General features: G+C 44.9%; 1 protein-coding gene across 1 annotated transcript; it reads right to left on the bottom strand.

Annotated features, from left to right (window-relative positions):
- Window positions 1–8,957: 8,957 nt before the first annotated feature.
- cUnh3orf18 (chromosome Un C3orf18 homolog) lies at window positions 8,958–26,287 on the bottom strand. Its single transcript, XM_084317808.1, has 5 exons — window positions 25,980–26,287; window positions 24,373–24,813; window positions 23,647–23,672; window positions 23,385–23,514; window positions 8,958–9,294 (listed from the first exon to the last, which is right to left on the bottom strand). Exons 2-5 carry the CDS (start codon window positions 24,631–24,633, stop codon window positions 9,214–9,216), a joined length of 498 nt encoding a protein of 165 aa, XP_084173934.1. The 5' UTR covers window positions 24,634–24,813; window positions 25,980–26,287; the 3' UTR covers window positions 8,958–9,213.
- Between the last annotated feature and the right edge of the window lie 955 nt (window positions 26,288–27,242).

Below are 27,242 nucleotides of genomic sequence, written 5' to 3' on the forward strand. Positions count from 1 at the left end.
TCATCATGTATTCTCTGATTCTTACACTGTAAATTGTATGTGACACTTGTCTCTGTGATTTGATACATGATACTATAACAAGGTAACATATAATAATTACAGGTATTAAGTCAAATGTAGTATATCATTTACTGAGTATCATTTAACAAGTATGCAAAACACGGTATGTTAAAACTCTTGTTATTGTTTCCACTCCTTTCTTAAAGGAGCACTTCACCCAAAAGTGATCATTTGTATTTCAATTACTCACCCTGTGTGATGCCTTAGATTCATGAACAAAATTATTCTGTCTCCCCGGTGAACGTAGAATAATAAAAAGAAAAAAACTGTAGAAATACTTGATGAATTTAAGTTTAACGACAGCAAAACTATATCAAAACATCCACTCTCACAACTTGTGCAGTATAATCCAAGTCTCATGCTCAGTACTTCACAAACACATACATTTTGGCAAATAATCTCGCTAACGAAAACATTTAGGGTTAAGTGCTGCCTTCAAATGGAACTTGTGTTTTCCGCGTTAAATATTCACGAATAAAAATAAAATCATGAATTCTAGGCATCACAGGGTGATTTTTGTGTTTAGTGCTCCTTTAAAAGATATTCTTTCAGACCCTGATTCGAATGTCAATGTTTAGCCTCACTGGGATTACTTCCCTGCCTGGCTGCTCCATAGCTTCAAGTAGCCTCTTAAAGAACCCGTCTCTCCCCTCATATGTATCAAGGCATTTATTTGAACAACTTCTCAACATAGTACATTTATTACCCGTTAGAAACCAACAAATTGCTGAGAAATGTACATACTGAATGTTGACATTCAGCTTGTTTCTTATTACCAAGGTTTGTAATATCTACTCGTGTTGTGCTGCTTGGTCTATAGAATCTGTAATGCCGCCAAACAGTGACCTCTAGGTAAACGAGCCCCTCTTGGTACTGCACTTTGTTTTCATTTATTTTCTTCATTTTGGTCTAATGTGTGGGTTGGAGTTGAGTGGGGAAAGGGGGGGGGGGGGGGGGGGGGGGGTTGCTGCTGGTCACACCTTAGGCTCTGCCAAGAGAGGTCTGGAGAAATTCACTTTAACAAGTTACTTATATATATATTATTATATACTGTATATATATATATATATATATATATATATATATATATATATATATATATATATATATATATATATATATATATATATATATATGTAGTATATAGCTATAATATATATATAACTATATAGTAACTTATATATACTGTTAATTTCTCTAGACTTGGCAGAGCCTGAGGTGTGACCCGCAATACTGTAGCAACCCATCCCCTGCCCCCACTCAACTCCAACCCACACATCAGACCAAAACAAAGTGCAAAGATTCTACCTTTAAGTTTAAAATGGAACTCTGGCCCCAGTGCTACACCCATAGCTCTTCTGAACATTCCACCTTGTTGTCAAGGAAACCGTGATCGTTTTGTCATCATAGTCTAGATCTGATTCTCGGGGGGGGGGTTACTGTATTGCCCAGTAATTATCATGTATTTCAGCACTGTTGATGAAGGTACAACCGCAACAAGCCAAATCCATTGAAGTTGTCACTATGTTAGTAGTATGTTTGTGTATTTCTCAGTATTGACTTTCCCTCTTTGACTACCTCTGAAACCGAACAAGCCAGGGTCCTCGCCACTATCTGCGATGAGAGCTCCGTTTGGTTTTAGCTTCACCTGCTTTACCTCTCTCAACCTTGTAGACCATTGTAGATCTAGATCTTAGAAATGATTGCCTTGCGAATAATAGTTTTGGTGTAATCATCTCACTACATTCATATCACTCATCATTTAAGGAACTGATCATAACGTAACGCCCTCTTCACTTGATCATTTGTGATGATCTGTGCTTCAGCAGTGTCAGGACGTTACAGAACACCACACAGTGAACAATTACTTTCTCATCTTATCATCTCATGTCCCGAAATAGATTTTATAGTCATCTATATCAAAATGATATTTTCTTTAGTCCTGGAAAGCAACTGACCCATCCTGTATTTGAGGATATACATTAAAAAAACCATTACATTTTAGAATAATGGCACCCCCTTCCACCACATAGAACGAAGGTTATCCTATAACCCTAGTTATATGAATACTGGCTGAGCGTCTCGCTCTGCCATTATGATATATCATCTCTCCAGCACCTACTGTGCCTGTGGAAAATTTTACATGCACCTCACTTGCACGTGACCACGCCTACTCCTGTGCGTGCCTCTACAAGACACCGGAAGTGGTCACGTCCACGCCCTTCCAAGTTCGAATTCCATACGTGGAAAACATCCAAGGGACCTCAGGGCGCTGAGGAGCGAGACGCTCAGCCAGTATTCATATAACTAGGGTTATAGGATAACCTTCGTTATATTATCATACTGGCCAATCGCGTCTCGCCATTATGAGATCAAAAGGGGCAGAGCGGACGCGTGGCCACGTCAAATGCACCCCTTGAGGGCCCGTGAGCCCCCGCCAGGAAGGAGAGGGGTCCCGTCCACCCGCCCGTCCTAACGAAGGCAGTCAACTACAACCAATGTGCGGAAAAGGGAACCAGGCACCCCAGAATGCACAGTGCAAGCGGGACCACGTGTGACACAGCACACCGCGGTCCACACCCACCTGCTAGCCCACCTGATGGCGGGATGCAGGAGAGGTCCCGGACCTCAGGACTGCCTGGGAGACAGAACCCCCAGTCATGTCCATGAGGTAAAACCTAACGAAAGGACCCGGGGAGGACCAGGAGGCTGTAGCGCAGATGTCTTTCACCAAGGCCCCCCCAACAGGGTAGCGGAGGCCGCCACTCCACGAGTGGAGTGTGCCCTGGCGCCTGCGGGGGGAACCCATCCAGCCAAAGTGTAGCAGAGGCAATGCCCTCGCACAACCAATGTGACAGGCGTTGCTTGGACAACGCCTTACCTGCGTGAGAGCCACCGTAACAAACAACAGTCGATCGGTAGCCCTGAGATCCTGCGTGCGACTAAGGTAAAACCTTCAGCGCACGAACAGGACACAACAGGTGAAGGCTCGCCTCCAACTCACTAGTGTGAGGAGGAGGGTGAAACGCCTGAAGCACAATATCCCTGGAGCGATACGCTCCGGATCTTCTTTGGCACGAAGGCCGGATTAGGCCACAGAGACGCCTGCTATCGGCCCGAATAGACAGGTACTCTGACCGCACCGAGAGCACACCCACGCGTCTAGTGGAGGTGATAGCCAAAAGGAACGCGGTCTTAAAGACAGACGATCCAATGGCGCCTGCTCAAGAGGCTCAAACGGGGGCCCCAACAGCCTTTCCAGGAACAGTTGGAGGTCCCGACTCGGAGACAGAGCACATTCCACAGGCTTGAGACACCGTGCGCCAAGCAGGAACGTCCCACGAGAGGTTGTCAGAACAGTGTTCTGCCATCAAAGCCCACATGACAAGAATATATAGCTGCGGCGTATACCTTCACTGTCTCGCCTATCCAGGATAGACTGGAGAAAGGACAGAACCGAGTCCCCTCACACCACTCTCGAACCATACGCCACTTCCCTGCGTAAACCGCGGTAGTGGACGGAGCGCGCGTGTTCCGGATGGCGTTAACCATAGTAGAGTTAAGGCGCATCCCCTCCAGATTCACCCTTTCAGCAGCCAAGCCATTAGAGGCTGCCCCAGAACAGATGGCAGAAACAGTGTTCTGCGTGCCTGAGAGAGGGCCCGCGGTGACCATGGAACAGGCCACGGCGGGGCCACCAAGAGCTGAATCAGGGCCGGGCACCACACAGCTGTGCCCCGGTCCAACGCGACCAGGATCAAAGTCCTGCGCTCCTGACGTAACCGCCCCAACAGTCGAACTATCAGGTGTATGGGGGGGAACGCGTATAGAATCCCGGGTGGCCACGGACCGAATCGGCCGGCCGAGACGGGGGGAGCGTACTCCTCCCTGTATGTTGATATACGACGCTGACGTCGTGCTGTCCGTCCGGATCAGAACATGCTCGCCCATCACATGATGGCCGAGCTGTCCGAGGACTAGAAGCACTGCCTTCAATTCCAACACATTGAAATGTAGTGCAGACCGGGCAGCATGGTCCTTGCCAGCTGCCCACTACTGCGTCGGTCCGACACTTCCCCCCCATCCCGTGAGGGAGGGGTCGGTGAATACCGTGACGTGTGACAGCCTGCTGCCCATGGGGACCCCGCTGGTGAGGGCCCCAGGCCCCCCCCAGAGGGCGAGGTCCCCCAGTACTGACATGGGAACCTTCAGCTGCTTCCACTTGACTCTCACAGGGTCTATTTTCATACTGAAAAACCCACCTCTGTATCCTCCTCATGAAGAGGAGGCCAAGAGGGACCACAGCTTGAGCAGATGCCATAATACTGAGCAGGCGCATCACGGACAGCGCCGTAACCGTCCTGCCAGGACGGAACCTCCCGAGCACGCAGAGAATATCCTCTCGCCGCCGCTCTGAGAGGAATGCCCACATAGACCTTGAGCTTAGAATTAAGCCCAAGTACTCCACCCATTGACTGGGAAGAGGAGCACTCTTCTTCCAGTTTACAGCAAAACCCAGGCTGGTGAGGAATTCCACCACCTGCCTCTCATACCTGGTATGAGACCTGGCGATCTCCTCTGACCGGCTGAGGACCAGAACGTTGTCTAGGGTAGAATAAAATTCGTATCCCCTGATGACGCAGAGGCCCCAGCGTGGTCTCTACGCACTTGGTGAAGATGCGAGGAGCCAGAGAGTAACCGAACGGCAGCCTCTGGTACTCGTACGCTAAGCCCTGAAACAGGAAGCGTAGGTATGTCCTAGGAAGGAAGATCGGGATGTGAAATACGCATCCTTCAGGTTTATGGAGGCGAACCAGTCTCCCACTCTGACAGCGCTTAACAGGTGGTTGATGGTCACATTCTGAACCTTCCATGGGACAGTTCCAGTATGGGTCTGACACCCCCCCCCCCCCCCCCCCCACCAGAGAATATCGGGAGTAAACGCCACTCATCGCGTCCTCCCATGGGACCACGACGATGGCCTGCTTCACCACCAGAGAACGAATCTCTTCGGCCAGGGCTGTCACTGCAGTGCCGCGGACTCTGACAATAGTCTGTACCAAACCCAAAAACGGAGGGCGGGGGTGTGCAAACTGTAACACAAGCGCCGCCCTCAGCCCCTCTCCATCCACACCGACATGGCACTACTGTAGCCATACGTGGTAAAAATTCCAAAGCGCCCCCGCCGCCAACTGGCGCCGGTTCGCTAAGAATCGTAGACAGGTGGCCCGGTCCCTCCCGCTGTGCGTTGTCAACCCTGGACTCGCCAACCGGGTGTCTCGCGGAGCCGGGATATCGCACCCTGACTCTACCAACGAAGCAATCGCACCCAAGGGGGGGACCCCGACAGAAAGGGGCTGTCTGATACGGGGGGAGCGGCCATCACCGCTGGTGACAGAGGCTCCCCCGCTGAGCATCTTCCTGGCTTAGCTTGCTGGGGACAGCCTGCTCTGCAGCTGGACATGCATGGTGTGTGGTCCCCACACACTGCCCGATAAGGTGGGTCCCTACACACCGTAGCCCTGTAGTGATATTACTACCTCCCGTAGTGTAGCGGGGGGGGGAGTAACCGGAGAGTGTGCTAGACACAGCTAGATGGCAACGGCGTGCCCATTTAATATAGCCGATCCCTCGGCCGCCGAGGCTGTCGGCACCGTGACCACCTGTTCTCTTTGTGTCCAGGTCATCTCAGGCGGGGGGGACATGGCCGGGGGCCTCGCCGCAGCCGCTGGCGAGGCCATGCTCTCACCTCTGGCTGCGTGGTGTGGGGCGGCGTGGAGCCCAGGTCAAATACCGCCCACGCCTCTGTGGACAGACCAAAGTCCATCCGCGGTGAGGGGAGCCCTGAGGAGAACCCTCCTCTCCTCCTCAAGGGGAGATTGCTCCAACCAAAGATGCCTGTGAACAAGCGTTGACAGCATCCTAGCCCTCCCTGCGGTTATAGCTTGCGGCTGGGTCAAAAACTGAATAACCTCAAAACCTTGCGCGATGGTTGACGTCGGCTGGCCCTAAGGCCCCACCACCCGACAGCATTTTTTACAGAAAAGCAGTCAATTGAGCAATGTTATTAGTTGCTGCTAATTCTGTACTGCAGCGGTATAAGCTTCATCAGCCCACTCAGCCACCTGCCGGGCCGACTCGCCTATTGGCGTCGGCCGGGCGGGATACCGTTCTACCATGTCAGGGCAAAGGACCGATGCCACCTGCTTCTCTAAGCACGGAACACCAGTGGCGGCTGCTGACCAAAGTCTAATACTAGTGAAGCACTGCACACTAGTAGTCATGCAATAACCTCCACTGCGGCACACCTGTGCACCTGTGTAAGGGATAAATGAATGAACGAAAACTCCATTAACAGATTGCAGAATGGGCACACTTACCACGGCCCAATACACACTATTGTTAAGGGGTTGCAGATCAGAGAAAAACGTTTGTCTTGTCTACATCAGGGTCCCCCATTTTCAATTCATAGATTCATAAATGCACACCTGTCCTGAGCCCTGTCGTCAGGCCATCCACCTGTATAAAGGGTAAATAAGCCCCAGCCAAACCACCAACATTATACACCGATTGACCGTCAGTAATGAAATGGTTAAACGGAGGGAAAACTGGACAGTCCAGGCGGGACACATGGAACGGAGCCCCAAAACATTCGCATTAGCAGTAGCTGCGTGCGCCAGGATAATTGGAAAACATTCAACGAGTCATGTTGACCACATTCATCCAATATCCAGCCCCCCCGCGCCAACACATCGCCCGGTCATCTCACGAGACAACGAGTAGTATTGAATATGCTAGTACCAACGCCTGTCGGCGTCGGTCCTACCTGAGCGTGGCGTGGCTCGACTGCGAAACGCTGCACGTAGTCCATCGGTCCACTGCCAAGAGACGAGGAAAGTTCAGATTAGGACCAACGTTCTGTCCGGACGTGCCGAGAAGGGTCCGGGGGCTGGCGTACTTCTGGCGAAAGTCCAACAGTGCGTCATTTCTGCCTTTGCTTCATAACAACGTTCCACCTGGTTGAAGTGCATATAGCAGCTCCATGGATGGAAAAGAATAAGGAAGGGCGTGGACGTGACCACTTCCGGTGTCTTGTAGAGGCACGCAACACGTGCAAGTGAGGTGCATGTACAATTTTCCACGGGCACAGTAGGTGCTGGAGAGATGATATCTCATAATGGCCAGTATGATAATATAACCTTCTTTCTATTGGGCCTTTCAGGTTTTTTTTTTTTTTTTTAATTGTTGTTGTTGTTATTGTTGTAATGTGCTCTTGTCAATGGCCAGGAACCATTGTTGCATCATCATTAGACTATTCAAATCTCAATAGTCTACTGTATCTCGCATGAGATTGTACACCTGAAAGCATTTTAAGTCGACGTTGTCCCGTTTTTATTATTATTTTAAGGCCTTTTAAGTGTTAGCAGCAGCTAGCACAGATCGCCTTGTGGCTGACTCCTTGGCAACACACCGCAATGGACAGTAAGCTACTTCCTTCTTTTTGGCGTTAGCATTTTCTCTTTTACAAATGTACAGAATAACTAAGTCACCAACTTTACATGAAATCTCCAATTATTTCTAAAATATTAAAATGCTAAAATACAAAGCCTAATCCTTTTCCGCAATAGAGAAATATATTTTTGGACACGGATGTTCCAAATATCAAGCCCAAAATTACTTATCACTTAGGTCAGGGGTGTCCAACCTTTTTTGAACCAAGATCTACTTTTTTATTTACCACCTAGCCCGAGAGCTACCAGCCAAAATTGTATATTGTAAGCCGTCATTTGAGGCTTTATAAAAGCAGCATAATGAACACAAATCTGTCAGTGCCGAGTCTGACCTCATCTTAAATAACAAACAGCATTGCTTGTTGTAGTTAACAAGGAGAGGAAGAGTTGATTTAGCAAAAAAAAAAAAAAAAATTTTTTTTTTTTTATAATTGAATTTTATTAATCAAGATCTACTTGAAATCAGCCCGCGATCTACCTGTCGATCGCGATCGACTGGTTGGGCCCCACTGACTTAAGTGGTCTGTAGAGTAACAAAATAAGAGTTCTGAGGAAACCTTACCATACCTCAAAGTGTTCATATTTAAGACTTAATCTTTTAAACAGTTGCTGTAGTTGTAGTAGAGGTATTTTCATGTCAACTTGAGATATGGTCATTTCATAATACTTTTTTAAGATATCCACTTTGTAGTCATGTACTGTATAACATTGATATCTCCTCATCCACCTCACCTTAAAGTGAAAGAAATACAACCATGTGATATATATTCTGTTACTCTTTACTGTGTGATTTGTAATCCTGCTTCATTATCTCTCATCAATAAAAAGAAAACATCACATCATATTTGTCATGGATTTTTACAACAAAATAAAACACATCTGTTGGCTTTAAAAACAGGTTTGAATAATGTTTTAATGTACAGTAATCACCGAAACAAACACTGCTCCGTTGCTCGAAAAGCGAACCAACGACTTGGAAGAGGGCGGAGAGTTCACTAGAGACAGGAGAGACGACACTAGTCCAGTGTTCACGCTAATTCAATTGCTAGACTTCAAACCACACCCAATTTTTCTTTTTAAATATGAATATAATGCAAAACTATTTCCACTACTTCCTCATCAAACATGTTCAACATTAACTGGGCAACGGGCTGCCTTTTCTCGTGTGCCGTGTGACAAACAGTGCAAGATCATCTCTTTTTTTTAAGACGGCACGTGTTCCCCAGTCAGAATCCCATTGTAGGTCAATGAAGACCATGTATGCATGACCGGGAGTGAGTGTGAAGTCGTGAAACAAGTGGGGAGACACTTAGAAGTAAAAACACCCCCAATAAAAACATCAACAATTAAAATGCCATATGTTCACCAACTTCCCTCACACTTAAATCCAGTTATTCTTTTTTATTTTATTCCTGAGCAACAGATTTCCAGGATGGGGGAACATAGCACCCCTCCTCCCCCCTACACACACACACACACACACACACACACACACACACACACACACACACACACACACACACACACACACACACACACACACACACACACACACATACACACACACACACACACACACACACACACACACACACACACACACACACACACACACACGCCACTAATGGTTGGAAGAGTGCCATTAAGCATTGAGAGCGTTGGCTACATCGGTGAAGACCAGACGACTGGGCCTCTGTGTCGTCCCCTGGGAGGTGGTGAGAGTCTGTCAGATGAGGTGGGGGGGGGGGCAAGACAGTTAAAACTGTTAGTGACAGACATTAGGTTACCACGGTGACTAGCTTTGAACTTCAGTGAGCGCAGCCAGTCACGAGTCACGATAATTCGTTTTCCTGGTGAAACCAATAATGTATGTTCCACGCTGGCGTGACCGGACTGGCTGTGCTCACATGTGTTCTCTTCGTGTTAGGAGTCATGGAGAAGGTGGAGAGGTGGATGGATTTCATATTAGCCGCCTCCCGCCAACCACTTAGAGGTAGTAGGTTTAGACTGGAAGATTTTCACACTCGGAATAGAAACATGAGCGATAAGAGAAAATTACCTTATCTCAAGCACTGCCCTCTTTTCTTGATCCTCCGATCACAACCGTTGCTTCCCTTTTGTCCAAGGGAAGCAACAGTTGTGATTGGAGGATCGAGAAGAGGGCAGGGCTTGAGATAGGTCAATTGTGAGTGGCAGGGGTGGGAAGGAAGGTTAATATAGAATATGTGAAAGGTAATATGGATGTAGACTCAAAGGTTAAGATAGTGACGCTTTATTGTTGTCTAATGTTCTAGGTATACTTCGCTGGTTCCCGGCCCACTACACTTTGCTTGCTTTATATGACAGCCAGGCAAATGAACATAGGCTGAAACAAACGTTTGATCTCCTGGGCGACGGTACGGCATGCAATTTAAATTTTACTTACTCAGAAGCATTTAATATTACCTAAACATAAAACCTGGGCCACTTATTTGTCAAACACTCACCCCGAAGTCCAACTTCTCAAAATGTCAATGTAGAGTCTAGTCTGTCTGTTTACTGGGGGCTGACATCTTGATTAGAACGATTTCTTTTAGTTATTTTCACTCCAAGTTGCATTTGTTTCATCATGGCAGTGACCAGTAAACAGACAAGACTCTCCATTGAAATTCTGAGAAGTTGAGACCATTTCAACAACTTCGGGGTAAGTGTTTGACAAATAAGTGGCCCAGATATTTTTTTATTTATGTTTAATATAAAATGCTTCCAAGTAAGTAAAATAATCAAAATCAAAAGTGTGTTTTGGTTCATTTGCACGGCTGTGATATGAAGCAAGCAAAGTGTATTGGTACATATGCAGCTGGGATCCAGCAATGGTACTGGAGCACTCTGCTCACTCCTAATGTAGTTACTGGAGCACTGCTCACTCCTAATGTAGTTACTGGAGCACTCTGCTCACTCCTAATGTAGTTACTGGAGCACTCTGCTCACTCCTAATGTAGTTACTGGAGCACTGCTCACTCCTAATGTAGTTACTGGAGCACTCTGCTCACTCCTAATGTAGTTACTGGAGCTCTTCTCACTCCTAATGTAGTTACTGGAGCACTCTGCTCACTCCTAATGTAGTTACTGGAGCACTCTGCTCACTCCTAATGTAGTTACTGGAGCACTATTCTCACTCCTAATGTAGTTACTGGAGCACTCTGCTCACTCCTAATGTAGTTACTGGAGCACTATTCTCACTCCTAATGTAGGTACTGGAGCACTATTCTCACTCCTAATGTAGTTGAGCACTTCTCACTCCTAATGTAGTTACTGGAGCACTCTGCTCACTCCTAATGTAGTTGAGCACTGCTCACTCCTAATGTAGTTACTGGAGCACTTCTCACTCCTAATGTAGTTACTGGAGCACGTCTCACTCCTAATGTAGTTACTGGAGCACTCTGCTCACTCCTAATGTATGAATGAATGAATGAAAACTTTATTTAACAGATTGCAGAATGGGTACAATACAGTACGGCTCAATACATACAATTGTTAAGGGGATGCAGACCTGAGAAAGACGTTTGTCTTGTTTCCATCAGGGTCCCCCATTTTCAATTCATATAGACATTTATGACATACATAACATACATGACATTTATGGCATAGGGACATATAGGTATTTAGTACTGATACATTTGTGACATAGGCGGTATTCAAATATACAGTACTGTTACCCCTAGATCCTGACAGAGTATATACATATGATGGGGAGGGGACTGTACATTAGGAGGGGGTGGGTGGGTGGGAGGGGAATATACATACGGCGGGGAGGGAATATATACATGCGGTGGGGAGGAGACTGTCTATTAGGAGGTGGTGGGGGTTTTGGGCATTTACGGTGGCCAGTTTCGAATTGCAGCCTCCCGTAGGTGCTCTTTAAGGGCGGTTTTGAATGTGGGCAGGGATTCACATTCCTTTACAGCTTTGGGTAGGGCGTTCCACATTGTTGTGGCATAATTGCGAAACGTGTTTAGTCCCTTGTTTGAGCCGAATCTGGGTTTAACATGATTTGTTGAGCTTCCTCTGGTGTAGTGGTTGTGGTATTCACTGACCTTTGGGAAGTATTTTGACATGTACATGGGCACCCCGGTCGTATAGTGTATCTTGTAGACCAGGCCCATTGCAAGTTGCTGTACTCTGTCGTCTACTCTAAGCCATCCTAGGTTGGCAAAGTGGGCAGGGGTGAGGTGGGTTCTGGGGTTCAGGTCAAGTAGTAGTCTGACCAATTTGTTTTGTGATGTTTGTAATTTTGTTTTAAGCGCCTTTGAGGTGCTTTGGTACCATGAGGTGCACGCATAGTCATAGTACCCTTGAATGAGTGCTCCTGCCAGAGTCCTCAGGGTATTCTTGTTTACCAGAGAGGAGATCCGGTACAAGAATCTAGTTCGTTGGTTGACTTTTTTTATTACATTGGATGCCATTTTGTCACAGGAAAGATTTGCCTCTAGGATGGAACCCAGGTAGGTAATTTCGTCTTTCCTTGTGACAATATTGTCACCCACTGTAACTGAGAAGCCGTCGGTCTTGCTGAGTTTGTTATTTGAACCGAAGAGAATGGACTCTGTTTTGCCCATGTGTAATGATAGTTTGTTATCAGCGAGCCATATGCAGATTTTGCCTAGTTCCGTGCTGAGGGTTTTTTCAACCTGCAATTTGTTCTTGTCAGAGACCAGCAGGGCTGAGTCGTCCGCAAACAGGAACAAGTTGCAGTCACAGGCTGACGACATGTCATTTGCATAAATTAGGAAGAGTAGCGGTCCTAGTATGCTTCCTTGTGGAACACCACAGCTCACTGTGAGGGGGGGGGATAGAGTACCGTTTACCTCTACCATCTGTTCTCTCCCCTCCAGGTAGGATTGCATCCAGCTCACTGATAGGCTATCAAAACCAATTGCTTTTAGCTTGTCCATTAGAATGGAGTGATTGACAGTGTCGAAGGCCTTTTGTAGGTCCAGCATGACCATGCCGCAGTATTTGCCAGCGTCCACCTCTTGTTTGATGTGGTCGTTCAAATAGAGGAGGCATGTGTCAGTGGAGTGGGACGTTCTGAAGCCAGATTGGAATTCGTAGATTAGGTTTTTTTCCGCCAGGTACTTTTCGACCTGTTCGTAGACTATTTTCTCCATGACTTTCGAGATGGAGGTAAGAATAGAAACAGGGCGGTAGTTGCCTGGGTCTAATTTGCTGCCCTTTTTGTGTAGAGGGGTCACTCTCGCAATTTTGAAGTCCTTGGGGACGTGCCCCTGTTTTATAGAGAGGTTTATTATGTGTGTGATGACTGGGGTGATGGCGGCTGCTGCGTCTCTGAGGAATTTGGAGGGGATGTTGTCATGGCCAGTGGCCTTGTTAGGTTGGAGGGCGCTCAATTTTTTGAGTACCTCATCGGTTGTTACCATTTCAAGTTTGAAGTCGTCTTTGTGGACCCCTAGGTTTTTGTAGTATGCTACTATGTGTTCTACCCCATAATGCCCTGAGTGGGAGGGTAGTTTGTTTACCAGTGTTGTGGCTATGTTTGTGAAGAAGATGTTTAAGTAATTGGCTACATCCAGCTTGTCTGTGATGAGCGTGTTGTCCGTCTTTATGTTTATGTTTGAGAATCTGGTTTTAAGTTTTTTACTGCAGCCTAGTTGATTGTTGAGTAATTTCCAAAGTTCGCAGGGTTTGTTTTTGTTTTCCTCAGTTTTGTCGTTGATGAAATTTCTTTTTGCGGTTCTGATCATGGTGTTTACGTCATTTCTTAGTCTGTTTCTTTGGATTTTTAGTTCAACCACGTGGGCTTGGAGTTCACTGTTTGAGCTTTTGGAAAGCTTTGTCTGACTTTTATGAAGTTCAGAGCTTTATGTAGTTACTGGAGCACTCTGCTCACTCCTAATGTAGTTACTGGAGCACTCTGCTCACTCCTAATGTAGTTACTGGAGCACTCTGCTCACTCCTAATGTAGTTACTGGAGCACTCTGCTCACTCCTAATGTAGTTACTGGAGCACTTCTCACTCCTAATGTAGTTACTGGAGCACTCTGCTCACTCCTAATGTAGTTACTGGAGCACTTCTCACTCCTAATGTAGTTACTGGGGCACTCTTCTCACTCCCAATGTAGTTACTGGAGCACTCTTCTCACTCCTAATGTAGTTACTGGAGCACTCTTCTCACTCCCAATGTAGTTACTGGAGCACTCTTCTCACTCCCAATGTAGTTACTGGAGCACTCTTCTCACTCCTAATGTAGTTACTGGAGCACTTCTCACTCCTAATGTAGTTACTGGAGCACTCTGCTCACTCCTAATGTAGTTACTGGAGCATGTCTCACTCTTAATGTAGTTACTGGAGCACTTCTCACTCCTAATGTAGTTACTGGAGCACTCTGCTCACTCCTAATGTAGTTACTGGAGTAGGCTTGGGCGGTATGACGGTATACCACGGTATTTAGAAATACCGACAGTATTGAAAATCAATACCGTCAAAATCAGTTGGGTTTCAATTTATATTTACACTGAAACGGAGTTTCGACGGGGACTGCACACACACAGCACAGCCAGCAGAGGGCAGTTTCCTAATGATTGATTGGCTATTGTGAGTCACGTGAGAACACAGAGGTGCATCACACTAACCTCAGTAACCTGTATGCCTTTCCTCTATCTCTGAGCAGACTGCTAAAGCTTAAGCAATAATAATAATACGTTACAATTGAACGATGAAGCGCCAACGTTAACCACCGTCACTCCAGCCCACGATGAGCTCCCTGACCACAGATGGCTAACGTTTTGTCAAACGAGCTAAACTTGCACACACTGTCGCATTTGGACAATTAAAGGACTGGAGTCTGTTCGGATTTAAGCAAAACCCTCGCCTCCACGAGTCGCCAGTGACTTCATCCAGCACAACGAGACTACGAGAGACGGAGGCACTTCTTTGGGAATGTAATATAAAACAGGGTGAGTGAGTGTTGATTTTTTTTTTTTTTTTTGTATATATTTATTTTTGGCGTTTTATCGCTTTATTGCTACTGGGCAGTCCAGTAGAGAGACAGAGCAGGAATGGGAGACAGAGTGGGGGGAAGACATTCGGCAAATAACGACGGGTTCGGGAGTCGAACCCGGGTCAGCTGTGTCGCGGCTGAGCGCGCTATGTGGTTCGCCACTGGGGCGCCCCTGTGTTGACATTTTTTAATCATAATGCAACTGGCTCACGTTGATACGAGGCTAACTAGCTACCGTTAGCTCACGTCGATACCTGGATGGTGCCGGCAGGCGGCAGTGGCTACTGGCTACCTTCTGTGATTTGTTTACTTCGAGGTTGAAGAAAGTGCACTTTCAGGTTGAAAGAACGGCCCTAATCTCAACGTGTTTCAATATAAGCAAGCGTTATGTATGGTGATAATAACGAGTATATTGTTAGCTCCGCCGCTGGATGCTGCGGGCTTCTGGCTACCATTCTGAGAGCTAACGATAGTAGTACTGGATGCTGCGGGCTAACTGGCCATCTCCGTGATTTGGTAACACGGGTTGCCACCCCCCCCCCCCGCTGATGAAAATGAAAGTCATACCGCCATATACCGTATACCGGGGTATTAGGTCATCAAGGTATGACGGTATGAAAAAAATTATACCGCCCAAGCCTATACTGGAGCACTCTTCTCACTCTTAATGTAGTTACTGGAGCACTCTACTCACTCCTAATGTAGTTACTGGAGCACTCTGCTCACTCCTAATGTAGTTACTGGAGAACTCTGCTCACTCCTAATGTAGTTACTGGAGCACTGCTCACTCCTAATGTAGTTACTGGAGCACTTCTCACTCCTAATGTAGTTACTGGACCACTCTGCTCACTCCTAATGTAGTTACTGGAGCACTTCTCACTCCTAATGTAGTTACTGGAGCACTCTGCTCACTCCTAATGTAGTTACTGGAGCACTTATCACTCCTAATGTAGTTACTGGAGCACTTCTCACTCCTAATGTAGTTACTGGAGCACTCTGCTCACTCCTAATGTAGTTACTGGAGCACTGCTCACTCCTAATGTAGTTACTGGAGCACTTCTCACTCCTAATGTAGTTACTGGAGCACTTCTTACTCCTAATGTAGTTACTGGAGCACTTCTCACTCCTAATGTAGTTACTGGAGCACTCTGCTCACTCCTAATGTAGTTACTGGAGCACTTCTCACTCCTAATGTAGTTACTGGAGCACTGCTCACTCCTAATGTAGTTACTGGAGCACTCTGCTCACTCCTAATGTAGTTACTGGAGCACTTATCACTCCTAATGTAGTTACTGGAGCACTTCTCACTCCTAATGTAGTTACTGGAGCACTCTGCTCACTCCTAATGTAGTTACTGGAGCACTTCTCACTCCTAATGTAGTTACTGGAGCACTCTGCTCACTCCTAATGTAGTTACTGGAGCACTTCTCACTCCTAATGTAGTTACTGGAGCACTTATTGCCATTGATTCCAAGAGAGCAACTGGAGAAGACGATCTGGACCCTTTCTTTCTCCAGCTCTCTGCCTTGATGATTTCAGAATATATAACATAATATATATATTTATTTTATAATTAACTATTATATCATGTATAATTCCTGATAGGTATAAAGTGTGGATGGTTTCTCACGTTACTCCATTGCATAATGGAGGAGATAATAAGTGATCTCAATAATTATCGTCCCAATCTCTAAATTGTCCCGCCTGTCTAAAATACTGAAGATTTTTCTAACTATGTATTTGGTGTTGAGCCATGCTGAACCAGTGTAACATACTAGTGATGGGCTCCCTTTGCACTGGTTTCACTGGCCACAACAAGTGAATGTTGTTAGACATTTGTTTAAGGTACAGTTTAATGCCGACCAACCTGTCTCTTCAATGCCTATGATGTTTTTTTAACCAACGAATATTTTGTGAACAATAAAGATTGTATTTATTTTTTTAAATAAAAAAGTTGCATTCTGGTCATATAGCTTGAACAACATTTGAACCTGTTGTCTGTGGCTACGGGGTGCCACACTACTGAACTATTACTGTTATCACGTCAACCTTAATTAACTAGTGATACATATGGCAAAATCACAAGCAGTGTATAATTATTGCCTCCAAGTGTCCCTGTAGCTACACACAAAGTCCATGTAAAGTCCAAAGCAACTGTGGTAAAGTCCATAACCAAATAGAATAACGTAGCAGGCTGATGATGTCCACCAAGTCCACAGCTTTAGATTATCTCCCCCCCCAGGTGGCAGAGAGAGGGGAGGCAACACACACACAGATAGTGAGAGAGAGGGGGGAAAGATAGAGAGGCACATACAGAGTGGGAGAGAGAGTTCTCCAGCTGGGAGAACACAAGAATGAGAGAGAGGAGAGGGAGAGAGACACACACACACACATTATAGGGATATACGTGGTGAGAGAAATACAGAGAGAATGACAGGTGTTTTAGCCTACTCTTCATGAGTACATTAGTTTTCATAATTCTCTCGCTGTACCCAAGTGCCAAACATTATTGGAGTTTCAGGATACATTACATGAATCTAGTGCTGCCTGAGGTGTCCGATCTAGCACCAAAATACGTTAACAGCTGACTTGATTAATAAGCTCATCACTGATGATCAATTTCCGAGGGCCTATTTTAAACTCACTCAGAGCACACACACACACACACAGGTGGAAGAAGTACACAGTTCCTTTAGAACCAAGGTAAATGAGTGCTCAGATAAAAAAAAAAATCATTTGTTTATTTGGACGGGACAATGCAAAATTAATGAACACTGTGGAGTCTAAAAATTGCCGGATTTAGCACGAGGCTAATCCGTTGTCCCCAAACATAAAAACAGGACTCATAGAAACAGTAAGAAATGTACAAATACATAACAGCATTTCACATGTGTTCACATGACTGGTTGGACTTCAGCCATTTTTTTAGTTGCCCTCTAAAAGAAGCAAGGCTTTCCCTTATGGAAATGGGGAGACTGTTCCATGTTTGACTGCCTTTTATGGACAGGGCGTTTTGGCCAAACGTGGTCAGTCTACTTTGGACCATGCAGTCACCTCTGGTGTCTGACCTGGTGCAGAGTCCAGTGTTTCTTTTTTTGTAGATGAATTCCTGTACAGGAGGGGGAGCTAGTCCATGTAGGCATTTGTAGATGAAACAAGAGCTTTTTAAGACTTTGAAATTTTCAAAGCTCAAAAAGCTATATTGTTTCAAAATATTGCAATGGTGGTATGCCAATGGTTTCCTTGCAAATACCTTGATGGCTCTATGATAAAGCTGTTCGATGTGTTCGATAAGTCCTCCATGCTCGATCCATTGACCTCTAAAGGTTGTGTTAAAATGGTATGTGGTTCCGTTATGCTGCTCCGATTAAAAGTTATGTTAAAGTGATATGCTGCTCTGATTATGTCCTCTTGAAGTTGACAGGCTTCAAATGTGAAAGTATTATAATCTTCATAAATCTTTGCAATTTTTTTGCCGTTTTCTATGCAAAATCTTTTTCTTCAAAGTAACTAGTAACTGATCGGTTCAGATAAATGTAGTGAGCAAAAAGTACAATATTTCCTTTGAAATGTAGTGGAGTAAAAGTATAAAGTTCCGTAAAAATTGTAAAATACTCACGAAAAGTACAAATAGCTTGAAATTGTACTTAAGTACAGTATTTGAGTAAAAATACTTAAGTTACTTTCCCACACTGCACACAGATCTTTCATTTGCGACACGTTTGATTTTGTTGTTTCACAGTACCAATATGTTGATCATGTATGAGGTCATAGCAATGACTGATGGTTGCGAGCAGGGACCGAAACTAAAGCCTGCCGCCCGCCAGGGCGCTCAGTTTTTACCTTTGGCGCTTGACACTTAGAGGGCTGCCCGCCGTGTGGCGTGTAGTTCATAACGATACTCATTGTGCGAGTACAGATTATAGCCTCTCTCGTCTTTTTTTTCTCCGCCGCGAGATCGTTAAAAAACTACAAGTCCCACATTGCACTCAAGTCAACGGTCCAATCACAGTAGAGTGACGTGACTGGTTTCATGAGAAAGAAAGCAAATGACCAATCGGAAGCTCTCATTTGGCTTGTTTACTTCCTGAAACGCCACCATTGCAATATGCAGGCAGTCTGCTCTAGTCTATATCGGACCTCCATGAGCTACCGTTACTGTTTAAACAATGACCCAGTCAACTATTCACTTTTAGTTTAATACATGACGAGGCATTGTCTAACGGTATCTAGCTGGCTAGCTACTGATAGCTGCTGATATCAACAAATGCTCCAGCAATAGTCGACTCGAGTGCATAATACCTCCGTTCCCTCGTTAGCTAGCTTAGCTAGCTCACGTTAGATATATCTGTCCCAGTAAACTAAATTGTCTTAACGTTATCTACCGGGCTAGCAGTAGCTACAGATAGCTCCTGATATCAATGTCTTATAACATTGATTGAATGCGTATTCTAGCTGAGGGCATGTTGAATGTGATTTGACAAAAGAACCGTAACGTTATAAATAGGGTCCAGCTGCATCGCCGGAGAATCCTTGCATGCTGAATGTAGGGTCTAGCTGAATATAGGGTCTAGCTGCAGGGCCGGAGAATCCTTGCTGGAGCTGGAGGCTACTCAAGTATACACACAGACAGTGGAGCTGTTTGCAGATAGCAAGCATTTTGACTTATTGCGTGGTGGCGATGTCTCGCAGATAATACAACTACAAGTATGATTATATAATATATATTTTATTTAAAAAAAAAATTATATAAAATATATATATATTTTTTTTTAATCAAAAAAATTTTGGCAGGTAAGAAATATGCTTGGCGGGTAGACTCTTCCCATCTACCCGCCACTGGCCGGTGAGTCAAAAAGTTAATTTCGCTCCCTGGTTGCGAGGATGTATGAGGTCAGAGAGGAGAAAGTGCCCCTAATGTTTAGCAGTGATACTGACAAGTGGCATCAGACGTTCTGGAGGGTAAAGTAAACAGTTGGCTTGAAAGTTTCCATCCCACTGACCCAGTATGCAGGCAGACAGTATGTAGCTAAGGCTTAGCTTGTCAAGTTAAAAAACAGTTGTCCAGCTAATTACTCATGTTTAAAATAGCGTGCAGAGTGCGAGTGGGGGAAAGATCACATGTGGTGCAGCAATTGTAATTCGACAACATCGGATCTAGTTTTCCCTCCTTGGACCAAATGACGGAAATCCGTTTTAGCAACGGAGAACTTTAATCCCTGAGAGAGTAGCTCGAGTGCACCTTGGCTTAAGATTCTCCATGTTTCTGTAATGTGACGTTGTTCTTGTTCATCCAGGAGATATTCCACCATTTAGTATTGTGTTGAGCTGGTGACTGCGACGGCAGCTCATATTGCTTATTAGAAGGTTTTGTTGTTTAGGGGCAATGGGGCCCCATTTCAGTCTCAGGAGAAATTAGATTTTCTCATTTAGGTAACTCTCATTAAGGTGGCTTTATCACAATTCAAACCTAATTTGGGTGTAAGAGCTCACACAAACATGTTATGGCCTGATAAAGTCAGAGCCCCATTCATTGTCTATGGAGCAGCCCCAGATTTAGCCGATCACCGATCAGAGTTCCCCCTCTAGCTTCAGGAGAGAGAGGTGCGTGTTCATACACACTAACTGAACTGCCACACAGGAAGAATGTAATGTCTGCATTTAGAATGTGATTTTAATTTTTTTTTATAAATGGGTGGCATTTAAAGCCTATGGACGATTCTGCCCAAATTTGCCTTATATGTTGTCACAGTGGGCCAAGTCTCCCATAAATCAAGAATAAAAAAATGCTATTTCCGTGACCTACTGTAGTACCGGTAAGTTCAATCAATATTTGTGAACATGAGCTACTCTTTCGCAAAGTCAGAAACCAGAGAAGTCATTCGTTTCACTTGCGTTGTTTCACAGTGTCAATCATCTCTGCCCAAAGAGGAAGTAAACTAGCCGGTGCTACATATACTATATATACGTATATTATGTTCCCTCAATATATTGAATAGATTCAAGAGGTTTATTTGTCACATAGATACCAGGGCATACAGTGAAATGCGGGTAGTCATGCAAATCATATTACATCATTGCCCTCCCCCATATTTCTTTCTCTCTTTTATAAATAAGAACTGAAAACGAGTTGAAAAACGGCATCTGTGCAACCTTGTTTATTCGCCGTGTCCATGGAAACGGTGATGAACACAGCCATATTGTTTCCTTACGCAGAAAAGATAGTCCATTCACTTTTCTGATAACTACTGTACACCACTGCATAACTCAAGCTTAACACATTGAGTGCCACGGACGTCATATCTCGTTTTATTAGCCCCCCCACTGAGTGCAGACAACGATTATTATCGTTTAATTTTTTTATTAGCGATCCGAATTCATATTTCATCAACCGAGTCTCCCGTTGGTACACCAGCCCCTACAGGAGCTCAGATATCGTCTATCCCTGTATAACTGCAGGTTAGTCGCTTAGACTGACCTGGGATCTGTAGATCTGTAGAGGTGGAGCCAACTGGTTCCTTGTGCTGGCGAGCAGTCTGCTCAAGAGGGATCTGATCGCGGGACGGAAATCAGCCTGGAATATATATTTACAGCAGCCAATAATCAATCAATAACCGTGATCGATATTTGGAATGGCGATCAGGAATTGGAATAATCTTTTTGGAGAACATCTGATCTAAGGTAAGGAGTCTATGTTACCAGTCTTGGGGTAATCGGAGCTGTATTCGCTGAGATAACAGCGTGTCCCCTATGTGTGATGTGGCTGTTTGGCTGTTTATTTGAAAACAATTCATAAATAGGCAGAAAAATTACAACGTTTTTGTGTATTCTAGAATATTCCAGTAAATGTCTTTTATCACGGAATCTTTATATTTTCCTTGAAAACGAGGGCTTTTCAAAATGCTATAAAACGAAAATTAACCGATAAAAAAACAATCCGTTTTGACAATGTTGACTGCAAACGAGTCATTGATAAGCAACGGGCAGATTAGACACAGCCATAATTTAAAACATAGATTAGGCGTTTTTAACGCTAACATTGAAGTGGGTCGCGGCATTCAAGGAGGTTCCGGGGCACCGAGCTCCGGCACGGAAAGTGTTAATGTTGGGTGTATACAGAGTATCACTAATAACCAAATTGGTCACGGATTTCGTACAGATTTTGGCTTCCTTGGGCAGAGCTGGCATGCTGTGACATACAGGCGTAGAGACAGCTCTGCGTAGGAGTGTGCAGAGAAGTAAAACTCAAATCTGTGAGCTCCTCCTGTGGAAATGAATGGGAGACGGCCCTTCTAACGTTTCTCTCCTCCACATCGCCTGTGGTGCTTTTTTCCTATTGCTAGGTTTTTAGTGAGTTTTTCCTTACTTCCTTATGTCTGGGAGTGTTGCATTTATTTTGGATTTTATGGTGGTTTTTGTTCTTGATTTATTGTGATGTTTCTTCTTGACTTGTTTAAAGACTTGTCCAGCCCATGGGGACATTAACTTGTGATTTCGGGCTTTACAAATAAATTTGATTTTGATTTGATTTGAGACAGATTTTGTAGAACCACAGATTTTCCGTTAAATTTTTTATACCCAAATGAGCTTCATTCTATAGTAGTATTCTCAGTTCTGAAATAGAACATGTACCCATATACTCAGAACATTCCCCTGGGAGTTCTGTCATCTGTACCATCTCTCCCAATTCACTGTCTATGGAGCATTGGAGCAGCTTCATGGAGTTTTAGCACTCAATAATAATAGACAATAACATGTCTAAATTCTGAAAATGGCTGTAGTTCCCCTTTAATACCAATGCATTTAGAGCAGACTCTGGTCCGCACTGGGAGTTTTCCCGCCTCGTGAAATGTGCTTGTGAATAATAGAGATACACAAATACTCTGGTTTACATGATAATGATAAAAGTCTACGTGTTTATGTAGTCCTGATTGCAGATGAACACGCTCATCTGTAAACATGTTTGTTCGAAGATGGTGGTGGCATGATGTCAGGGCGGCTTGACTAACAACACAAAGCTCAGCTTGACTTTATCCATTTGGTTAAAGTTGGTTACACTGTCATGGTAAATAGGATGATGGGAGCCACCAACCAATGGCAGAGAGTGATGCAACAGCGTGTGTTGTCACAGATCAATATGTATAAAAGGTGTGATGATTCAAGGTGATGGTCTTTTCTTGCAAGACATGACTCCGGCATTCATTGCATGTAATCAATAAAGTACTGCGTTAATTTTGGAAACATTTTGTCATTCTATTTCATTCTACTTCAAGAGTCCAGTATCTCTGGCGACATCAATTATCTCTGGATATACCGAAACGTACCTCTCACGTGTCAGAGTAGCAATGCTTCCCCACAGAAGAGTCACTACAGTCTAGAACGCGCTCTTTAGCACGCCTCAAGTTCAAGTTTGTTTTTATTCGTCACATATAAAATACATGTACATTACAGTGAAATGCTTGCTTCTGTATGAGCCCCTGAGAATGTGCTTCATACAGTAAAAAAGTAAGTAAAAGAGGAATAACAGTATACAATATACAAACTAAAGTACAACCCAAGTACAATGAAGTAAGAATGCAGAAAATGATGTACAAAAACTTCTCTTCTCTTTTTTTTTTTTTTTTTTTTTTTTTTTTTTTTTAACAGGCAAGGTGCAAATGCACATGAGGTATGGATGTAGTGCAAATCTCTTTAATAAATATATACATATGATGTAGTGTTAAAGTGTCTAAAGCGAGTGTTAAGGTGAGTGTTTGTTTAAAGTGAGTGTGTGTGTGCAATGAGTGTAGATGGATGGGTTGATGTTACATAGACCTTGGCATTGGGACCCGCAGCGCTGCCGTCCCGGCCGTGGTCCAGTAGTTCCTGTTCCAGCAGGTCGTCCTGTTCCTCCGCTGGGTCAAAGTTGTACATGGGCATGAGCTGGTGTCTCAGCTTCTCCAGCCTGCCCGGCAACAGATGAGACAGACAGAGAGAGAGACAGAGAGAGAGAGAGAGGTCAACACACGGATTCTCGAGGCAACGCTGAGACTTTTTTCAGTGTAGTTGCGAGATCTTGAAATTGAAATAACCTCACCTCTTCCGTTTCCGAATATACAGCATCTGAGATGGAGACAGGGAAGGGGACAGAATGAAAAAGGGAGGGAGCAAAAGTCATTATTTGATAAGATCGGTTAACGGTTACCAATACACAACTGCTCCATAAAATGTAGAAATGATCCACCAGCAAGCGCATTTTACCTTCACTGATAAGTGTTGAGGGAAAGTTAATTTACATTTGTGTTGCTACTATACTGTATATACAGTAAGTAGCCTGTTGATATGCTGATGATATGCTCTGAATAGTCTAATTTATTAAAATAAAAAGGGGATCAGATTGAAGACACACAGTATATAATGAGCATTGCAGGTGAATCAGAATCGTCAATGGATTACATAATAGAGGCCTTGCACGGAATGTTTGTGTAGTTCCGTTTCTTCCAGCATGGCTGCCTGTAACATAGCAACCATTGTTTTGTACATGGCAATGGAAGAGACAACGGTTGCCATGTGTTGATATGAGAAATATATCATGTATATAATTTGATGTCTTATTACTGGATCTTGTAAAAAAAGTGACAGTAAAATCATGCTTTTCCAGCGTTTTACCTACTCTACCACTGCACAGAAATTAGTTACCAGTGGTTACAGGCAGCCATAGTGGAAGAAAGAGAGCTACACATTCTAAGGCCTCTCAGCAACACAACGTTATAGACAATTTACTTCATAGACAACTGCTAATAGTGCTTAAATGATTTCTTACAATGGCCAGTGCCAGGGCAATGACAGTGAGGATGCCAAACGGCAGCAGTACCATGCCCATCCCCGAGCCCTCGACAACCATCTCGGGAAGCACGGTGCCATTGAAGATGGTCTCATTGGTCGTTATGGTAACGGTCATTAACGTTGTCCTGGATGTAACGTTGTCCCTGGCGCTTGTGGTCGTCGGGACGAAAGGGATCGTGGAGGTTGTAGCGGTTGTGGAGAGAAAGCTAGCGGTCGTCTTAGCCGCGGTCAGAGCCATGGTCTGGTGTGTGTGGCCTTCCCAGAGGACAGACGGATGGACGTATGATCTCTATATGGAGGTTTTTCTGTCTTTCAGCCCCCGGTGCGTCTCATCATGGCGGACACAGGTTGTCCCCCTGGCTTGGGGTCCTCTGAACCATTGGGAGTGCCTTGGCCATATACTCTCTGGGAGGAGAACCTGGAGGAAATACAGTTCCACACCATCACTTGGCCACATGATCATTGGACACGCAAAGGAGATTCCTAGTTACAACATGCGATCTATAACTTCCATACGATTTCCCAAATGAATTCACAAGACACCCAACCCAATGTATCTACATTTGTTACAACAACACTCGTCAACTGCATTCTTTTTAGCTGTGCATATGATTCCCCCCCCCCCCCCCCCCCCCCCCCCATAGATTATCCATTTATATATAAATAATAATAAAAAAAAAAAAGCTCCTTCAGTACAGCGACACCCCACCCCCGATTTCATCCGGATGAAACCCATAACTGATGGTACCGGCAGAGTTGTGGTGGGTGTTTTGGGCAGGATGTGGCTAACAAGAGGCACAGGAGGAAGGTGGCAGAACAAAACAGATAAGATACTGAGGAACACACCAACCCCCCCAGGCCCCCAGAGTTGTAACAGGCACTGTGAGACAATGTGTCAGAAAGCGCCTTCATTGTTTAAACTGACAGAATCGAACGTGCAGCAGCTCCCACACACACAAATACCACACATGGCTTCCATAAATACCCACAGCATCCCAGACAGATTGTACTGTATGCACACGTGCACACTGCACACAACACGCACATGCTCACTCACTCTCTCTCACACACAGAGAATTGTAGGTCCCCATTAACCATTAATGATGCTGAATTTCTGCATGTAAAGGAATATTCACATCTTGAATTATTAAGATATCTACTGTGGATTCTATACTTTTGCTGTCATTCATTTTGTTTACATGCATCTCTAATGTAGATGCATTTCATAGCCAGTAGTATTATTACACTGCTATAGTATCAGAGAAAGCCATGGAAAACCAAGAAACATGAGCCAGTCTGGCTTCTCCTGCATTCTCTAATGAGTAACATGTGCGGCTGAGGCAAACAACCAAGGGCTGGATTCAGACATTAGAATTAGAAAACAACCACATTTACACATGTGTTTGTGTAAACTGTTGCGAGGTCCCTCTGCTGTGTTGTTGCTATTATGAAATATAATTGTATTTTTTGTTGTTGTCAACATGCCGATAAGGCTGGCTGCCTGTCTCTTGGGAAAGTCTGTGCTTCTAATCCTGCCAAGGTGATGTAACGGTCCCACTCCACGGATTAGTGTTCTATACCTACCTTCAAATATAAAGGTGGGAAGGTCAAAGGGGAGTCAGAGCACAGGGAGACGGATAGAGAAGGGATAATATGTGTTGAGGGGGGAGAGAGAAGGAACGCTTCCCCCTCTCTCTATCGCACTCTCTCTCTGCGCCTCTGGTTCTCCCGGTAGAAATGCAGCCAGGCGCTACAACACAGACAGGCTGTTTACATGGAAAACACCGCCATTCTCCCTGACGACGGACTCACTACACCGGGCGGCTTCTATCTCATCGAGATCCCTTTTCCCCCATTCCTCGATTCCCTCCGAGGCTCTGCTCCCCCTCCTGTCCCGTTGTCCCTGTTTCGCACAACAACAGTGGCAGCTCAGGGATGCTGCAACCAGAGATCCCTGCTCCGAGCTCCCTCCCCCCACCGCCGCTCAATTGGTCAAATAGCTTGAAGGTGACAGCTGCGATTGGCTCCCTCGACTGTCTGTTTGGCTTTACAGGGATGAGAGTGGGATTTACAGCACCACAGATGCTGGCAGGCATAGGCGTTATTTTTTTCCGTAGCCGCATTTCTGGCAAGACGCTCTCTGATTGGCCGACGTCTGTTTCTACACTGGTTAAGCTTAGGCACTCTTTCGAAGTTGGTTAAAGGGGAACTATCTTATAAATGGCCTTTTTGAGTGTTTAGCATTGTTTCCTAGCTATGTGAACTTATATTAATATGATCTATGTCTCAAAATTCTCATATTGGCGCATTCTTCCAATTCTCCTCTCACAATATTCACCCTCACTGAACTGAGTCATTTGAAAATGTGCCCTATATGTGATGTCATAAAGACACCGCTGCATGTTAATGTTCAGGCGGCGCCGGCACGGCGCAGTGGTTTAGGAGCCCAGGCTCAAAATGCTGTTTTTGAGGACTTGATTAGAAATACAAAACAATGAATAAAAAAAATATATATATTACAGAGGTGTTCCATAGACTCACAGGAATTGTGTAAAAGTGCCCAAATAGTGAAAGAAATAGGTTAGAGTTTGTCTAGTCAGACAAACTCTAACCTTAACCAACTTCGAAAGAGTGCCTAAGCTTAACCGTCGAAAGAACTTGCCGTCACGCTCTAAGACAAACTCTAACCTTAACCAACTTCGAAGAGTGCCTAAGCTTAACCAGTGTAGAAACAGGCGTCGGCCAATCAGAGAGCGTCTCCGAGAAATGCGGCTTGGTTTGGTATTCACGCGGCAGGCCCAAGTGAAAGACTGCATCCGGGTGGTGGGAATACTTTACCCAAGGGCG

Source organism: Notolepis coatsorum (genome assembly GCF_963971535.1).
Source record: "Notolepis coatsorum genome assembly, chromosome: 6".
Classification (NCBI taxonomy): Eukaryota; Metazoa; Chordata; class Actinopteri; order Aulopiformes; family Paralepididae; genus Notolepis; species Notolepis coatsorum.

Excerpts from the sequence above, each read along its gene's own strand:
- cUnh3orf18 (XM_084317808.1), bottom strand. The coding sequence starts at position 24,633 with ATGGCTCTGACCGCGGCTAAGACGACCGCTAGCTTTCTCTCCACAACC. Across the intron at positions 23,515-23,646 it reads TATATTCGGAAACGGAAGAG|GCTGGAGAAGCTGAGACACC; the intron begins GTGAGGTTATTT and ends GTTGCCGGGCAG. Across the intron at positions 9,295-23,384 it reads CTGCGGGTCCCAATGCCAAG|ACTCTCACCACCTCCCAGGG; the intron begins GTCTATGTAACA and ends CTCATCTGACAG.